This window comes from Arvicola amphibius, chromosome 8, assembly GCF_903992535.2.
Source record: "Arvicola amphibius chromosome 8, mArvAmp1.2, whole genome shotgun sequence".
NCBI lineage: Eukaryota > Metazoa > Chordata > Mammalia > Rodentia > Cricetidae > Arvicola > Arvicola amphibius.
The window spans coordinates 26,975,947-26,990,810 of record NC_052054.1 but is presented as its reverse complement, the minus strand read 5'-3'; the positions used below and the strand labels follow the sequence as shown (position 1 = coordinate 26,990,810).

General features: G+C 42.0%; 1 protein-coding gene across 1 annotated transcript in view; it reads left to right on the top strand.

Annotated features, from left to right (window-relative positions):
• The window catches only part of Arfgef3 (ARFGEF family member 3), a 146,822-nt gene extending 137,759 nt beyond the window's left edge, over positions 1-9,063 (top strand). The window contains exons 32-34 of the mRNA XM_038340047.1: positions 608-729; positions 5,486-6,701; positions 8,163-9,063. Coding sequence (XP_038195975.1) covers positions 608-729; positions 5,486-6,701; positions 8,163-8,354 — 1,530 coding nt within the window. The 3' untranslated portion in view covers positions 8,355-9,063. The remainder of the gene's footprint in view (positions 1-607; positions 730-5,485; positions 6,702-8,162) is intronic.
• The last annotated feature ends 5,801 nt before the right edge of the window (positions 9,064-14,864 follow it).

The window sequence follows — 14,864 nt, the reverse complement described above, 5'->3', positions numbered from 1 at the left end:
AGGAATTGAAAACATGTCTCCATCAGATTGGCCTGACCAAGCCTGTGGGTCATCTTCCTGATTGATGACTGATGTGGGGCCACCCCTGGGCTGGCAGTCCTGGGTGTCTAAGAAAGCAGACCAAGTAAGCCATGGGACAGAACCAGTAAGCAACAATCCTTCATGCCTCCGCCTTCCTGCTTGAGTTCCAGCCCTGGCTTCCCTCATGGACTGACTATGACCTGAAAGTTGTAAGATGAAATGAACTCCTTCCTCCCCAAGTTGCTTTTTGGTCATGGAGTGTATCACAGCAACAGAAAGAAAACTAATACCAATCCCCTTGTATTTGCAATTCTGCTTAGTGTCATACTCGGAGGGTAATGAACTGACATGTGATAGAATGGTATTATTAATGTTGGTAATCAAGGCTTATTTGTTCTGCATATGTAATATACATGTGTCAGTTTATTTCATCAGCTCCATCATGTGGAAGCCATTGTCATCCCACTTCATAAGTAAAGACATGGGTAAAGAACAAACTACTTACCCAGGGTCGCTAGCCAGCTGTCAGTGGCATTTGGTAGACCGTGGGCTTCTGAACTGTCCCTTTGGGTATATATTCCTGCAGGTGTTTATGCTGGACACCCAGTGCTCACCAAAGACTCCAAACAACTTCGATCATGCTCAGTCCTGTCAGCTCATCATTGAACTGCCTCCTGATGAGAAGCCAAACGGGCATGCCAAGAAAAGGTATGCCGCTGGAAACACAGAGACGGCTCTTAAATAAGAACGTTCACCCTTTCTTTCCCACTCCCTCTCCTTAATCCGGGCTCTAGCTAGGAACACTAGCAGCATTGTGGATCATCTAGCAAAGGTTTCCATGAAAATGGTAAGCCTTTTTTACCACATTTCACACACGCAATGTATACTGTTTAATCCATAGGGAACCACTACAGGCTAGGTGACTAACAACGCCGATGTATGTTTTGGAGGCTAAAAGTCAGAGGTCAAGGTGTGGGCGGGACTTGTTCATTAAACTTGTGGATGGCTGTCTTCTGAGTCCACACATGGTGATTCCTCTATGTTTTTCTATACAGATTTCCTCTAACAAAGTATATACCAGATTAAGATCCCCCCAAATGACTTCACTTTTACTTAATTACCTCCTCAAAGACCCTTCCTGTAAATATGATCTATTCTGACTGGGATTAGGTGTTTGACACATGCATTTGGGAAGGATACAACTCAGTTCATAAAATCATGTGTGTAATAATCTTATTTAAAGTGTTAATTGGATTTTTAAACAGAAGGTAGAGCAGTCAGTTCTGCCCAGGAGTCCAGGGTTAGCCAGGCATCATAACAAGACATTAAAATACATAAAACTACCATATTTCAGGTAATTCAGACTGTTTCAATAACTAATACATGACAACTATACTGTCAGGAGGCGAAAAGATCCATGTCTTACCAGAAGAAATTTTTAAATACTTTCATCCTTCCTGAAAAATCCTTGTTCTTGGAGTCAGAAGCAAAGGCAAAGCTACCTGGCTTTGCTTCAGGAAATTAATAGCAATAATTGTTTAACATTGGGTAAGGGAACAGCAGATAACATCCCACTTGCCTTTTAACCCATGAGGACAAGAAAAGCCAAGTTACATATCCAAAAATATATAACCACCAAGTGAGAAAGCCAGGAGCAAACCAAGTTCTGGAGGAACGTGAGACCTCTGCCCTTCACCACTCTGGGGAGCAAGTCGGTGCAAAGGACTTGGGTTGGCATTCCTCCAAACTTGTGATTTAACCCTAACTCATCAGGTTACGATTAGAAGGTAAGGCCTTTGGTAAATCATGAGGTGTGAGCCCTTCATGAATGGGACTAATGCCTTTGAGAGAAACAGGCGTGCTTCCTTGTCCCAAACTCCAGCTACCAGAAAACCCTTACCAGAGTCCAGTCATACTGATACTCTATTCTCAGACTTCCAACTGCCAAACACTGTAAAATCAACGTCTTTGATTATAAAACAGCACAATCTGTGAGATTTCACTATAGCAACTTGAAAAAAGGCAGTTGTTACCACTGCATAGCCTCTGGCTGATTTGAGTAACAGCTTGTTTAATATATCCATTTTAATACTATAACCATTTAGGTGAAATTTCCATGGAATATTTTAGCTAGCATTTAGTGTACACAAAAGAATACATGGGATATATAGTATATATATTATATCCAAATATATATTATATATATTATATTCAACTTATGAAACATGAAAAAATAATATATGCATGAGCCTGTCACACAAAGGAGAACTTTAACAGTATCCCATGTACTTCCCCCCTAATTCCAGCTTCCCCCAACATCAGTTTTTAAGGGTAGGTCATAACTGTCTACTTTATATGTTAAAGACAATGAAAAAGATAAAATACTGCCCTTCTTTTTTGAGGATAGTACTGCAAAGTACAGACAATAGAGAACTGAGGAGGTCTGTTAAGGATTTACCATCTTAGTTTGGATCCTTAAGTTGTAGACTTGAAACACTTAGACCAAAGTGGTAGTGCTCTAATTTCCTTCCTGTTTCTGTCATAAAACACTGGTCAAAAGTAGCTCGAAGGAGAAAGGGTTTGTTTGGGTCATACTTCCAGATCATGGTCCATCACTGAAGTAAGTCAGAGCAGGAACTTGAATCACCAACCGTAAGTTGTTGGCTCTCTCAGGTTCTTTCACCCAAAACTTTTTTTTTTTTTTTTACCAAGACTACATGCCTAGGAAATGGTGCCGCACACAGTGAGCTGGAGTCTCCTATAACAACTCCTATAATCTCGCAGACATAGCCCCAGAGCAACCTGGAAAAGATAGAAACTTTTAATTAGGTGATTCTAGACTTTTATCAAGTTGACTGCTGATGCTAACAACGACAAGTAGTACCTTCTGCAGAGGAACAGATATTCAGGTTTGCTAATACTGAGTGACTTTAATCAAAAAGCTATCTACATAGGAACCAGGGGGAGGGGGAGTTCTTTAATGTACGGAGTTTCTGCCCGAGATGATGAACAGGTCTTAGAGTAACAGTGACATTTATACCAGCACAATGACGACACTCAGCACCGCTGAATTGTATAGTTAAAATGCGGTGTGTTGTATGTGTGTGCAGCGTATGTACGCATTGCAGGAACCATTTCAGCTGTCTGACAGGGCAGCCCCTTACTTTTCATTGCATCCTGAATGAGAGTCATGGTTTTTCCTCAGTGACAAGCACATGAAGTGAAAAGTCAGTATTTAGATTAACGGATGACTTTTTTTGTTCTTCTAGCTGAAACAATCATTTTTGTTAAGTATAGAAGTAATTTTAAAATTCTACTTCATAGTGGGGCAGACTAAAACAAGAAATTACCAACAAGGTGGTTGGTCCTAGGGGTAGCTCAGTAGTTCATGTGTATAGTACCAGCATTTAGGAGTTGGAAGCAAGAGATCAGAAGTTAAGGCCATCCATCCTCATCTACATAGCAAGTTTGAGGTCAGCCTGGGCCACATCAGATCCTGTCTTTAAAGAAGTCTGGACCTTGTAGCAGTTACAGGAATTAGTTGGCAGCATGATGGTATAGGCAATAAAATTGTAGAAGCTATTTTCATAAAATTCTAGGAGCAGTGAAAGGAACAGGAGACCACAAACCACACTGGTCAATTAAAGTGGTAATAGCCTGAAATAGAAATTATTTTCTCAGGACAAAAAGAAGCCAAACCAAGCATTTAAGCATTTGCATATAAACTACCTTATCTGAGTTGTTACTTGATTAGAGAAGTGTGGAATTGTCATTCATTACCTGCCCACTGCTCAGCCAGATGCCCTGGAGTGATGTCTAGGGAGGAGGAGCACTCTCTCCTCTCAGTCTACAGAGCAGACCTGAAAGTTGACTCAGGGAAATCAAATGACCATGCATGCTTTGTGCCACAGTCCCAGTGGCCAAACTGGCAGACAGAGAATTGACATGAGTGGGTGCTGTTTTCCCAGGCTTGCTGTGGAAGTTTATGAAGCTACATTATCAATTTATTTTTTCATTTTGTAATGTCAGTACCATAACAGCAGTAGCATAGAAATTTCCAGTGCCTAAAGCATTAGTATTTGATCTTTGAGAACTCTTGGTAGAAAAAACAAGCCAGTAAGATTTCCATATGTATGTGTGTAAGAAAATAGGGTAGGAGGTTGGAAGGGCATCCCCACGCCATATAATAATCAAAACACAAAACATACAGAATAAAGAACAGATATTAAGAGCTGCAAAGGAAAAGGGTCAAGTAACATATAAAGGGAAACCTATCAGAATTACACCTGATTTCTCAATGGAAACCATGAAAGCCAGAAGAGCTTGGATAGATGTGCTACAGACACTAAGGGAACATGGATGCAAGCCTAGACTACTATACCCAGCAAAGCTTGCATTCACCATTGATGGAGAAAACAAGATATTCCAGGACAAAAACAGATCCAAACAATACGTAGCCACAAATCCAGCCTTGCAGAAAGTAATAGAAGGAAAATCACAAACCAAGGAGTCCAACAACGCCCACAATAACTCAGGCATCTAGCGACCCTTCACCAGCACAACTAGAAGAAGGGAAACACACAAACTCTACTACAAAAAATGACCGAAGTTAACAACCACTGGTCATTAATATCACTTAATATCAATGGACTCAATTCACCTATAAAAAGGCACAGGCTAAGAGACTGGATACGAAAACAGGATCCAACATTTTGCTGTTTACAAGAAACACACCTCAACCACAAAGACAGACACCTACTCAGAGTAAAGGGTTGGGAAAAGGTTTATCAAGCAAATGGCCCTAAGAAACAAGCGGGTGTGGCCATACTAATTTCCAACAAAGTTGACTTCAAACTAAAATCAATCAGAAGAGATGGAAAGGGACACTTTATACTCATAACAGGAAAAATCCATCAGAATGAAGTCTCAATCCTGAATATCTATGCCCCTAATATAAAAGCTCCCACTTATGTAAAAGGAGGTTGGAAGGGTTAGGAGTGTCCTGACTTATAATTGTATGTAATTTTTATGAAGGTATTGTGTTTATTTCCCATGGCTTGATAATTCAATACCTTAGTTTACAATCTACAGCTCCTGGAATTTAAAAAAGTGCCAGGATTTCTATCAGCCATGATTAAAAGGGAAGTTTACCCCTTTTAAAGAGAGTATTAAAGGGCAGGCAAGATGGCTTAGTGAATAAAGGTGATTGTAACCAGGTTAGATGACTTAAGCTAGATCCCCTGCACACACATGGCGGAGGAAGTAGAGGACACTGAACCCTACAAATAGTCCTCTGGCCTCCACATATTCCACATACATGCACACACATAATTAAAAATAATTTTGGAACACAGTGGATTTAGTTGGGAGTGTCACATGTTCTGAAGTGGATCATGCCTGCCTTGCTGTGAAAGAAGGGAGAAGGCAGAAAGCCACTAACCATTCCCTGTCTTTGCATTTGAAGCGTTTCTTTCAGGGAGATCGTGGTGAGCTTGCTTTCTCACCAAGTCCTGCTTCAGAACCTGTATGACGTCCTGCTGGAAGAGTTTGTCAAAGGCCCCTCTCCAGGAGAGGAGAAGACGTCGGTCCAAGTGCCAGACACCAAGCTGGCCGGCTTCCTCAGATACATCTCCATGCAGAACCTGGCTGTGATATTTGACCTGCTCCTGGACTCCTACAGGACTGCCCGGGAATTCGACACAAGCCCCGGCCTGAAGTGCCTGCTGAAGAAAGTGTCGGGCATCGGGGGCGCCGCCAACCTGTACCGACAGTCAGCCATGAGCTTTAACATTTACTTTCATGCCCTGGTCTGTGCGGTTCTCACCAACCAAGAAACCATCACTGCGGAGCAAGTGAAGAAGGTCCTCTTCGACGAGGAGGAGAGGAGCTCGGATTCCTCGCAGCAGTGCTCGTCGGAGGATGAAGACATCTTTGAGGAGACAGCACAAGTGAGCCCTCCGCGAGGCAAGGAGAAAAGGCAGTGGCGGGCTCGCCTGCCTTCGCTCAGTGTGCAGCCAGTGAGCAACGCAGACTGGGTGTGGTTGGTCAAGAGGCTGCACAAGCTGTGCATGGAGCTCTGTAACCATTACATCCAGATGCACCTGGACCTGGAGAGCAGCTTGGAGGAGCCACCCGCCTTCAAGAGTGACCCGTTCTTCATCCTCCCCTCCTTCCAGTCTGAGTCCTCCACACCGTCCACGGGAGGCTTCTCCGGGAAAAACACGCCCTCGGAAGATGATCGCAGAGAACACCTAAGTGAGCCTCTGAGCCTGAGAGTGGGCAGCGGGGACATGCTGCTGCTACCCCCCAGCCCCAAGACAGACAGGAAGGATCCTGGCCGCAAGAAAGAGTGGTGGGAGAGCGCGGGGAACAAGATTTGCACCATGGCTGCTGACAAGACCATCTCAAAGCTGATGACGGAGTACAAGAAGAGGAGGCAGCCGCACAACCTGCCTGCCTTCCCCAAGGAAGTCAAGGTGGATAAGAAAGGCGAGCCCCTGGGGCCCCGGGGTCCCGATTCCCCACTGCTTCAGCGGCCACAGCATCTCATGGACCAAGGGCAGATGCGCCATTCCTTCAGCGCAGGCCCAGAGCTGCTGCGGCAGGAGAAGAGACCCCGCTCAGGCTCCACCGGGAGCTCCCTGAGTGTCTCCGTGCGAGACGCAGAGGCACAGATCCAGGTGTGTTCCAACTAGCAGCTTTCTGCAGATGCCAGAGGTGTCCCCCTTGCAGAACCTGCATCCCCAGAGATGTGAAACCAGCAAGGGAAATGAAGGCTGGAGTTCAGGTGGCTGAGTGCTTGCCAAGCATGCAGGAAGCGCTGGGTTATATCCCCCTCCCCCCAGTTCACCTCCCTGAACTAGGTATGGTCAGTCCTGCAATCCCCAAACAGAGGAAGTGAAGACAGAGATATAAGTTCTAAGTCATCCTTAGCTATATTTGAGGTACATGTTGTGGGCAGCTCAGGCTACATTAGACAGACAGACAGACAGACAGACAGAGATCTGGTACACAGCAGGTGATATAAATCATACCTCCAGGTCAGAATGACTGGACCTAGGCTGTGTCATCTGCCTGAGAAACAAATTTTCTCCTCAGATCATTTCAGAAACCATTTTTCTATGTCGGGACACACAATTTAGAAGTAGGAAGCCACCTGTATAAATAAGACGCTAAAGCTGATTTAAAAAAAAATAGGATTTAGCTGGCATTGAACTCTCCTTCTGTCATTTGAATATGGCACTGAGTCTATTCTGTAGTTCTGAAACAGTGTATAAAGAAAGGAGCCAGACTGGATGCTGCTGCGTTAAAATGGATTATTTTAACCAATGTGAGCACATACATAGCATGTCAAAAGGAGTTTGAGGGGGAAACAGCATTAATAGTGTTTATCCAGTATAAGAAAATATGGAAACAAAGAATTAGGGCGATTCTAGATGAAGTCAAGTCCTTTACTGTAGAGTCTTGCTAGAAGTGCATCGGAGGATGGGGGTCCTGGGAAGTCTGCATGTACATAATTTGAAATACACCCTACAGGAGTCATGACTTCTGCTTTGAAACATATACAACAGAGAAGTAAACTTGATAAAACCGAATCTGCCTAAGTTTGTTAGACTAGTTTCTTCAGTACTAGGGATTGAACCTAAGGCCCAACGCATGCAATGTCTTCGCTGACGGACATCCCTGGTTTGGGCTATGTTGTTTTTAAATCATCCAGTAACCATGAGATAGTTGTTTATTCTTTAGCAGATAAGTTTCTTGGTGAATCCTATATCTTAATTGTTTTTAAGTGTGTTGGTCTTTAATGATTTTAAATCTTCTCCTAAATTAAGGTAGAATGATCCCAAGTGATCCAGTTGGAAGACAGCTAATTGAGCTATCGGCACCCCACGGACATCTCCTCCTGCGTTTTTATTCTTAACAGTTTGTGAAAACGAAACATAAGCTATATCCCTCATGTTAGAGGATTCCCTTCCCATCCTTCAGTATGTGAAATGAAAACCAGTTTATTATAGGCACATTAAATTATTATTACATAGGGATCAATCGTGAGAAAACCATGTGCAGATTCCCAGAGCTTAACAGCGCCGCCCTGCAAAACCATGAGGCAGCCAGTAACTCTCTTCCGTCCTCTCTCACAGGCATGGACCAACATGGTGCTAACTGTTCTCAATCAGATTCAAATCCTTCCAGACCAGACCTTCACGGCCCTCCAGCCAGCAGTGTTCCCATGTATCAGCCAGCTGACCTGTCACGTGACTGACATCAGAGTTCGGCAGGCTGTGAGGGAATGGCTTGGAAGAGTGGGCCGCGTCTATGACATCATCGTTTAGAGGACTCAAATCCCTGTGGTTAGAGTCTGTCTGTCCATCCAGCTGATTGCGTTTTCCCTACCACCAGCCCATTCAAGCTAGGTCTCTGAGAAACTAGTTCTCTGAAACCTAGGAACACAAAGCTTTTTCCAAGCTCTCCGTAATTAGCCAGTCTTGGGCTAGTCTGGATGCCAAAGTGGTATCCAAGGGATATGGTGATCTCTGGCCTCGCACATTGTTACAGGAGAGTCTGCATTCACTTCTAAATCTAAACTTAATTTCCAAGTGCATTTGCTTGTTGTGTTCTACCCAAATGAATCATTTTTTAACAGCTCTCCTTTAGAAGCCCGAGGCTGATCCATGTAGTCCATCATTTTCAAAAATCAATGTAAGTCCTAAGAAAACATTTGCTGGTAAGTCAAGCTGATATATATATATATTCATATATCTAGCACCAGACATAATTAATCAGAAGAATTTTTATATTCGGATGATTATAATTTGGTTGGGAAGAAAACTGCAAAAGTGTATTTTTTTTCCAGTGCTCTAATCAAGAAAAAAAAATGACTTCTAAAATATATTCAGGAACAATTTCAACATTATTCTTAAGTTGTTAAGATTTTCAGGTTAATATTCATAACCTCCCCAGGTAAGGTACTGTTGTGCCTTTATTTCTCTGTTTCTAAAGGAAGGAATTTCTTTCCTAGCATGATTTTTAAGTCTGTGGCTCAGCAGTGGTGTGCACTGTCGCAAGACTTTGATACTGACTACCCTGTGTCCCATGAGTCTTTGCTTCTGCTCCCAAGGCAGACAAAGAAAAATGGTGCCTTAGTCTTTTGTTGCACAGACATTTCTATGCCCCACAACTATCTGAACGTAAGGTATGACACTCAGATTTTTAAGAAAGATTAAAGATGCAATTCATTTTATAACAGTATCCTTTGGAGGAAACGAACTCGGAGTCCTCCATCTGGTGAGCATACTTCTCAGGGGAGGGGCAGGAAGTGTGGGATGGGGATACAGCTGGAAGGGGTGGGCTAGGGACCGTGACAGGATCGTTGTAAACCTTCCACTACAGCACAGTTGTGAGATGACGGTGTTAGTTACACAAACTCTAGACTGAACGGGAAGGGACACAATGAATTTAGAAAACTATTTTTTTCTATGTAAAACACTTCTCTCTAGCAAATTTACTCTCCTTTAACTCAAGTTATTCAAACCAATATTTTAAGTGGATATTTCTTTTTCTAAGTATTATTAGAAAATTTATTTGAAACATAGTACCATATCTATGGCGGGTTAGGAATTAAGAGTGAGGTTCAATCCCTTATACTTAGGAACCACTGAGCTTCCCCCCAGCCCTTACCACATATTTTATACATTTCTTACATTATAGTAATGACTATAACGCTTTTCAGGCAAGCCCACTCACACTCTACAGTGTAGGACTGGTTACTGAGGCATATGTGGCATTTCCCCCATGCCTGAAACTGTATTCATGTGTCATCCTATAAAAATGATACTTCACTCTTCAGTATTGAAGGACCTCACAGGGGCTGAACTTTATCCATGGGTAATATTCATCGATGTTGCCCTCCATGAGAACTCAATAGCTATCTATAATGTGGACTGGCATGTTTGGGGGGTCAAAAAGAAATCCCCATTCCCCATGCCATCCACACAGACCACAGAATCTAGAGGACATTTTCCTAGTCCCACAAAACAATCTCTGCCTTCAGAGACAATGATTCAATTTGGGTAATAATTCAAGTTTAAAAATTGATCTGAAGAGATGTTTTGGTTTCTCTCTTTTCTAGTGCTGGGAATCAAACCAGGGTCCCATGCAAGTTACACAAATATTCTCCACCACTGAGCTGTATTCCCATCTCTCAACTATTTATTTGTTTGAATAAACAATGAATTATTTTATCTACAACTTTAGATTTTATATACCTTGTAAATGTAGTTAAGAATTAAAGATTTTTCTTCACTTTGTCTTTCTCAACAAAAGCAGTATACTCTAGCTGTTTAATTTTGTAGATTCTTTGGGGGATCTGTTCTTGCTCGGCCTATAAGTACCTCGCTTTACTAGAAAGAGCACCTCAGTTAACCAGATTACAGAATGACAGCATGTCACAAAATGTGACCTTTCTTCAAGTATAAAAGGCAGTTTCCTTGTACATATGTCCCAGAAGTAAGACTCTGGTCTACCACAGACTGGTTACAAAAGCATGCAAGACTAGCTTGTGAAAGCGTCCTCTAACAGCCTGCGTAGGGCCTGAAAATAAAAGGATGAGATATAGGACCTAATGTCATACCCAAGATGTCCTTACATGCAATGTGGGAAATACTGGCATATCCTCCCACCATCTTCTGAGAGTTCACTCCAAGTCCCACATTGTTATCAGACCACCTCCAAAGCTCTCTGTACTCCAGAAAAGGCCTCTGGGTTTCAGAGTCCAGCCAGAGGGAGCTACTTACAGTTCCAAATGAAATATGGCTCAGTGCAAAATCATGGTCAATGAGTAGTCCTTCAGTTACATTGCCCTGCAGGTGAAAGGACAGGCACCTTGAAGGACAGCGGCCCCTTCCCTCACTACTGTAAGTCCCCTTCCATGTCTAGCCTCTGCCTTTGCTCCTCTCTTCTTCTACCCTTTCAGTCTCTGGATGGACCCAATGTTTTTTCCTTAGTCACTAGGGCTGAAGATCAAAGTCAAGATGGACTTATGAGCTTAAAAGAGTCATCATCACTGTATGTCCCGAGGTGAGCAGAACGTTGCTCCTAGTTGCTTGTATTTACTGCCAAAGCTCTATTGCTTAGACATTTTCCCCTCCTTTTCTTAGAAAACTGTGCACCATGAAACAAGCAACCCAGCACCACATAAACCAGGTGGCATGGTGCACACCCACAATTCCAGTCCTCAGGAGGTGAAAGCAGTAAGATAGAAATTCAAGGGCATCCTCGGGTCCATAGGGAGTCTGAAGCCAGCCTGGGCTACGTGAGAGCCTGTAGAGCAAGGTATCAGATTTAATAACGGAGGCTCATAAACTGATCACAGAGCCTCACTTAGCTCCCAAAGCTCTCAGTCAGCTTTTAAAGATGTTTAGTCTGCCTCTTTACACACTCGGTTCTCTTCTCCCCTTCATGGTAGACCCAGCTTTCTCCATGAATGCAAAATTTTACCGTTTTAGGTAATTTAGTCACTAACCGTCACTTGACTCAGGAAGATGCTAACAGACATTTCAGTTCAGATTGAAATTTTTAAATCAAGCCAGACATGCTTCCAATTCTAGCACTGGAGAGGCTAAGAAAACAAGAGAACTGTACTGAGTTTAGGGGCAACTTGAGTGAGTTCTAGGACAGCCAGGGCTACAGTATAAGAGCCTGCCTCAAACCACAAATGTTAATTTCCAAAGTCCTCTTAACTTAGATTTCCTGGTATGACGATCAACACAAGCATCTTGTTTTAAAAAATAATTCCACAGTCAATGGAGCAACTTTGTCCAGTAGCCTTAATTACAGGACGGTAGTACAGATCATTGTCTCTCCAAATAGAGATGAGCGCTACTTAGGTAGGAACAATTCCTTTTTTAATTAGAAAGCCTATGGCTGGAGAAATGGCTCAGGGGTTTAGAGTACTTGCTGCTCTTGCAAAAGATTCAAGTTTGGTTCTCAGCACTCACATGGTGACTCATAACTATCTCGAAATCCAGTTTCAGGGACTATGATGCCTTCCCTGGCCTCTGGGGGCACCAGGCACACATGTGGTATGCATATACATAAATGCAGACAAATACTCACAAGCATAAATAGTTGCTGAAAAATGTAACGCTCTGTTATCAGTGCCACCAAACTAAACAGAATGAAGGTCTTTGTTGAAAGAGGTAACATACTGGGTCACTTTATAAAACCTGGGTTTTTCCTTAGTTAAGTTCACAGCTCCAGAGTGGTCCCTAATTTACACAAGTTAACAAATAGAAGTTGAAGGTGTTTGCAGAGAAGCTTCCCTGAACACAAAGCTCACACTTTCTCATGCTGAGTCGTCAGCACTGAGTAAGTTCTGCAGCATGAGAGAACGGGGAAACTGCAAGGCCTTCATCCGAGACTTAAAATGAAATCATTTTCTTCATAGCTCTATCTGGAATATTATGTGGACTTTAAAAGTAAGACTTAAAAGTAATGTCTTTATGATGAGAACATAAAGGATATCAAAATCAAAACCTTAACCCTAAAGAAAACATTGAGTGTTACATTAAAGACTCAGTAATGTTAGTGAGAAGCAATGGGCTCAGAACTGCCATGCCTGTCTGACTGTAAATGAAAGAAACATGGCAGGCTGCATGGACGTGTGTAATTCACAACCCTTTTTAGGTATCATTCAATCAACAAAGTGCCCTGTAGCCAATGGAGCCGCTCTGCCAGCTTCTCTGGCCAGTGCGCAGTCTACAGGTCACTATCAAAGCTTGGAGACACACAGACTAATCCTCCGAAACTGTACCCATCCGCTAAAGAGCAAAACACAATTTTGTACAAGATGGGCTGAAGTTCCAGGTAGGACAGCATCTGTGGGACCATGTGCCACACCCCAACATTTCTGCTTACTTCCATAGGTGAGGAAAGAGCCAGAGACTCCGGTGTCGTGCAGTAACCTTAGGACACAAACATGTTTGGGAACCACTGAGCAGGAACCCAGCAAGATTTAGTGTGGCCTTAGAATAGTAAAGAAACATTTTTGAGCATTTTTTAACTGAAAATATGAGCTTGATATTGGGAAAGATTTATAAAACTGGTAAAGAGGTTGATTTATAATTATGCTCTCTTGGAAAATATGACCCCATTATTCATAGCAGAGGAATCTAGAAAGAGGTTGTTTTTAAGAAACTCCCTTGCTCTGGGTTATCTTACAGTATTTGTAATTGACATAAAGGTACCTAAAAATTTCATTGACATGTTGGAATAGAAACATCATTTAGATGTTCAAATTATAAACACATTACTTTAGGAAAAACAGACAAAAGGGGGAAAATCATACACACCCAGGGTTATTCAGGAGAAACTAAGTTGATAACAATGATTAGTTTCCATATAAACAGGATACCATTTATTAATTAAAAAAACACTATGACATCAGTAGCATCCTACAAAACCTTTCACTGAATCATTGTGTCACTATGCAGAGAGGTTCCAGGGAGAAGGGACTGGCTGGCCCCAACAGTCAAGGTCCCATCCAGCCGAGTTCCTTCAATCTCAAGAACTGTTTTGCTCTGTGAGTTCCTATCCTGGCGACTGAGCCAATGGTGTCTAGTTTCTTTTGTCTGACGAACAGTGGTTCTCAGACTCTTTGCATGCATGCAAATTCACCTACGGGTTTGTTAAGCCACAGATGCTCTGCTTCTGATTATCTCCATTTGGCAATCTGCATTTCTAGCAAGCTCCCGGATGGAGCTATTGCTGCAGCTCTGGGAACCACAGGCTAGAAATCATTTTCTTTCAGATCCACCTGCCTTATTGAGCACTAAACTGAACTGACCCATGAGCTGACCGGTTGGGATTAGATTACTTACAACATTCCAGTTCCCCCCTCCCAGTTTTATTATACCAACAATTGATTCTTACACACTAGAAGACAATGAATGTATGCGTCGTACGGAACAGTGAGTTAAGTCCAAGCTTCCTGTCTTTGTATTTAGAAACATTAATTCTATGAATGATTGTTTGTATCCTGTTGACCCTTTGACTTGTACTGAAGGTAATCAAATTTATGTGGTACTTGCATTCCTTCCTATATCATTTTAATGAGATGTTTCCACGTATGGCTCCATTATAGCCTGGCTCCTGGCTTACAAAAGTTTTTAAGTAGTTTTTAAGTAGTTGTTTGCTTGTCTTGGATTGGTCATTAACATATCAGCATTTCAACACGCTAAGACACTTCTAATGGTACCCTTGTCTTTCACTTAACTGTGTGGTCTAAGTTAGGATTTTAGTTCCATGTTTATCTGTAAAGAGTCTACTAAATGGCTTTGTGGAAATTTTCAAAATGAAACAATTCCTTTCAATCAGTATATATGCCGGCCTTGACTTTTCCATAAATATTGTGTTTCCAAAGAGATCGGCACAAGGTAAACTAATTCTTATTCAACATGATGGAACAGAGAGGAAAGTCAGCCTGTGTGCGTTGAGAATCCAGTGAAATGTTAACCCAAATACTGAGGGGCCTTAGTTTAAATTTTAACTCTCTTGCCCAGTTAATTAGTGTTAGAGTTCATTTTTTATTAAATCATAAGGACCATATAATAGGAAGAGAAAGAACTGATGATCTGTGTTTTATTAAATTAAAAATATATTAATGTAATTCCAGCTACTCAAGCTTGCCTGGACAACAGTGAGATTCCATCTCAAAAATAAGTAAATAAACATTAAACATGAATTTAAAAAAAGCGTAGAAGGATTCAAGAGAAAAGTAAGTATTCTAAATATTGCCCATTTATAAACTATTAATTCCATATAATTTTCATTGACCTGACCCAATA